Consider the following 4,176-nt stretch of genomic DNA (forward strand, 5'->3'; position numbering starts at 1 on the left):
GAGAGAGAGAGAGAGAGAGAGAGAGGGAGAGAGAGGGAGAGGGAGAGAGAGGGAGAGCGCGGTCCAGGGGGGAGAGAGGCCGGCGGGGAGGGGAGGGAGGAGGGAGGGCGGGCGCAGGGAAGGTCCTGGCTGCCTATTTACCTGCAGGTCGTCGGCCCCCGCGGCGGCCAGGCCCAGGCTAGGCCCGGGCACGAGTCTCTGGTGGTCGGGGTGCATTCCATACTGGGAGCCGTGGCTCATGAGGGACAGGTCGTGGCGGCGGTACGCGTCCAGGCAGCCCAGCTCGCGCCGCTGCTGCTCGTCCAGGCAGGAGGACTTGAGGGCGCGGGCATTGTGCAGGTTGATGAAGTCGGCGGGCTCCCCGTGGTGGAGCTGCTGGTAGTACTGCTGGGAGGGGTGCAGCGGGTTGAGGGAGTAGGCGTCGGGGGTGACGGCCGGGTGGCTGTGCTGGAACTCGTAGTGGAAGGACTGGTGGTGCAGCGGGGTGTACTGGTGGTTGGTGGAGAAGTAGGGGGCCGCGAACTCGGTGCCGGTGGTGGAGTAGGTGAGCGGAGAGGAGGAGGAGTAGGCGACGGTGGAGTTGGCGACGGATTCCAGACAGCCGAGCTGCATCAGACGGTAGCCGTTTGATCCGTCGTGACGTATCTGCAGGGTAGAGGGGGAAAAGGCAGAGCAGAAAAACTTGAGGTTTGTCATAGTGTGGATTTTGGGGCGCCCCTCTCCCGGAGCGGGGCGCGCGTGTTTGGGGATTGTGTCGGGGCTCTTTTTGGGGGGGTCTTTTGGTCTTTGGGTATGTCGCCCCCTCCCCGCCCCGCGCGCACCCCGCCACCGGGGCTGAGCGCGGTCCCAGCCAGCTTCCGCCAGGCCCCGCCAGGCGCGCAGCGGGGCGCGGCCCGGTCCTCCCCGCAGGAGCGAGCCGAGCGCGGGGGAGAAAAAAAAAGTCCCTCACCCTATATAGGTGCAGGCGACATCACACACACGCGCGCACACACACGCACACGCGCGCGCACACGCACACACACACACACACACACACACACACACACACAGCTCCCTGCCCCAGTCGTGCGGGGAGCCGGGCATCGGGTGCCACCGCGAAGCAGAGCAACCCAGGAGTCGTCCACGCGGTCCAGCCCCGCGCGCCCGGCAGGGCTCCCGACCACGGAAACCCCCTCCCCACGCGTGACCACGCCGAGGCGGGCGGAGAGGGCCCCAGGCGCCCAGAGTGCGTCCACGGGCGCGCGTGTGCATGGTCTTTGCGAAACCAGAACCCCGGCCTCCGCCAGATCGTTGGCTTTGCCGTCTGGGGGGGAGGAAGAGGCAGATCGACCCGGCTTCCTTATACACGTGTAAAAAGCCCATTCCAAAAGGGGGTGCGTTTCCCCACCCCCCCTTGTCCACCTACCGCCCCCCCCAGCAGCAGCAGCCCCCTTTCTCTGCCTTTCCTGTCTTTATCGCTTCCTCTCCCCCTCCCCAGCCCCATTACCACGGTTCTATTTTCTTCCTCATGATGGCAAAAGAAGTGTCCTAACGTGGCTGTCGGAGAGTCGCCCTTGCTGGGCGACAGATTTCAGGACAACTTCCTCCCCTTCCCTGCCTTAACTTCTCCCTGAAAGCCAGATTATAATTAAACGTAACGGTCCAATATAGATTAGAGACGCTGCCACCGCCCGCCGCCGCCGCCGCCGCCACCACCGCCACACACACAGACACACACACACAGACAGACACAGACACACACACAGACACTCACACACGCGCGCGCACTCCAAAAAAAAAGTAATAATACCTCAGCATCGTGGACTAGTCCCGGAAAGGTAGCTGACATGTTGGATTCCTCCAAAAGCTAACGATGCAATTTCCCCCTCCAAAAAAAGAATCGGGAGGGAAACAAAAAAAAAATCCCAAACTTCTTGTATTTTCCAAAAAAAAAAAAAAAAAAAAGGTTTAAAGCAAAAAAAAAAAGTGCTATAGATAGAGAGCTCAATTGTAATGGTTTTGCCCAGATCAGATAACTCCTTATCTCATTCCCCACTTAAAAACCTGTAGGAACAAAATTTTCCCTCTGCACAAAAGCAGCTCCCTGGAACAGATTTTGTACTTGCTGAGTATTTCTTTCGCTGATGTCGTAGGTCCCTTGGTAATATAGAAGTTTTGAAAATTAAGCATCAGCACTGAGAACTCGGAGGACAATAGCTAGAAGAGATTTATCCCAGGAGACAAGGAATAAATATTGTATCTTCGCCTAATAAGGAACTGGAGGTTCTTTCAACATTTTTATCCATTTTCCCCCAACCTTTATCATGCTTTTCTGTACCGACTGAGGTGGGAACTCATTTCTTCCAAGAGGATTTGTACACAGTTCACTGTGAAGACAGAGATAGAGCTAGCAACACCAGGGCTATATTAGAGATACAACTATATATTAATTAAAGCTTCCCCCCCTTCTTTTTTACACGAGTAAGTGTTCTCTCCTATTGGTTCCATTCTCTAGATACCTAAAGCTGCTTTCCCCCCACAACAAGCAACCATAGGAATCAGTTTTCCCCAGATGGGGAAATCTGCCTTTGCCCAACTGGAAGCTATACTCATCTCTCCATATTTACATCGAAATTTAGGTTCATTTTCCTTTTTTGAAAGGCAGTGGTGGTTTTACACTTTTCTAGCAGCTTTTTTTTTAAATAACCATGACGGACAGTTCAAGTTTTCATCACACAAAAGAAGTGATAGAAATGAGCATGAATTTAGAGTGGGAGATGCAAGTAAATAAAGGGGTGCCACAAGATCTTACGTTTGGGTAAATGTCTTTTACCCCCCAACCCGACCCAACCCAACCCTTCTCTTTTTTTTTCCCTTCTCTTTTGTGCTTTTGTAAACAATGACTGTTTGGGGAAGGGAGTGTACCCCATTTAACAGTGGACCCATATATGTGAACAGCAGAACTTAAAATAACCTTTAACTATGACCTTGCAAGTTAGATTTTACTAAGAGAGGTAATGAAGGCGACAGCTCACACCTCTCTCTCCAGTTCTTGGGTTAAACATTTTTTTTTCAACTTTTGAACAATTTTGGAGCTGTCCTTTATCCCCAATTGGGCTCCCTCTACCAAGATATCTAGCGTCTGGAGGGTGTGTGTGTGTGTGTGTGTGTGTGTGTGTGTGTGTGTGTGTGTGTGTGTGTGTGTGTGGCTTCAAGCTCAAAATACTGAGTCTTTGCAAGAGCTGCTCTCCAACCCCCCCCCCTCTCCTAAGAAAGAGCTGACTGGCCCACAGTCCTCTCATTGATAGAAGGGGGTAATTCAGTCTTAATTGGCATTTCATTTGGATAGCTTTTAAGTGTTTAAGCAGAGAAGGTGTCTTAATAATAAGCCACAGACAGACAGACATGTAGCTGTGGCTTTTTTTTTTGTAGGTAGTGGTCTAGAGGAGTTATTAGAATCTGCTCATGCAGGCTAACTGAAGCTGTCACTCAGCACTCTTTGCTTTATACAAATGGACAAAGGCACGCGCCAAGACTGAAATGCGGGGCTCTGGAAGATCCGCAGCGCATTGCTACCACACAGAGGCCAGCAGCCTAATTCAAGGTGCTCTGTCCCCTACTCCTTTTCAAATTCGACAGACTGGTTTCTAGTGAAGGCAGGAGACAGACAGACCAGTAAGGGTGGCCAGAAAGAGCGTGTGGCCGATCTTTCCCTAGGAGGGGAAGGGCCTGATGTTGGCGCTGAGGGGCGCAATCTCAAAGTGTTCACCTTGGAGTCTTTGTTTGCCCGGGCTGAGCTAGGCCTCCCTAAGATTATCCATACAGGAAATAAAGAATCGAATCATCTATGGGAGTCGAGCTGTGCCTCCAGGATCTAAGCCCAGACATTACCACCCCTAAGAAAGCTCAGCCTACCCCGGAAGAAGATGTACCGCCTGAAGCTTGCATTGCAAATGGCCAGACATACTTTTTTTTTTTTTTTAATACTGGTGATGCTGGTTTTCCAAGCACTCTGTGAACTCCTCTAGAAAAGGATGGGACTTTCTCAAACAGGCTTCTACCCACCCCCACCCCACCCACACTGTCAGATCTTCACTGCAGGCCACTGGGACCCTCTCCTCCCAGCTGAGGTCCAAGGAGCTAGCGAGCAGCAGATGTAAAGCCTCCCCTGGGAGCAACTCTGAGGCTCAGGAGGAG

At 52.8% G+C, this 4,176-nt stretch overlaps 1 protein-coding gene across 1 annotated transcript in view; it reads right to left on the minus strand.

The window, feature by feature from the left end:
- Window positions 1-2,370, minus strand: part of Tfap2d (transcription factor AP-2 delta (activating enhancer binding protein 2 delta)) — a 43,003-nt gene extending 40,633 nt beyond the window's left edge. The window contains exons 1-2 of the mRNA XM_013019144.1: window positions 1,790-2,370; window positions 142-645 (exon numbers count right to left, since the gene is read on the minus strand). Of these exons, the coding sequence (XP_012874598.1) occupies window positions 142-645; window positions 1,790-1,828 (543 nt within the window). The 5' untranslated portion in view covers window positions 1,829-2,370. The remainder of the gene's footprint in view (window positions 1-141; window positions 646-1,789) is intronic.
- Window positions 2,371-4,176: the final 1,806 nt, after the last annotated feature.

Source organism: Dipodomys ordii, unplaced genomic scaffold, assembly GCF_000151885.1.
Source record: "Dipodomys ordii isolate 6190 unplaced genomic scaffold, Dord_2.0 Scaffold44, whole genome shotgun sequence".
In the NCBI taxonomy this organism is placed as follows: Eukaryota; Metazoa; Chordata; class Mammalia; order Rodentia; family Heteromyidae; genus Dipodomys; species Dipodomys ordii.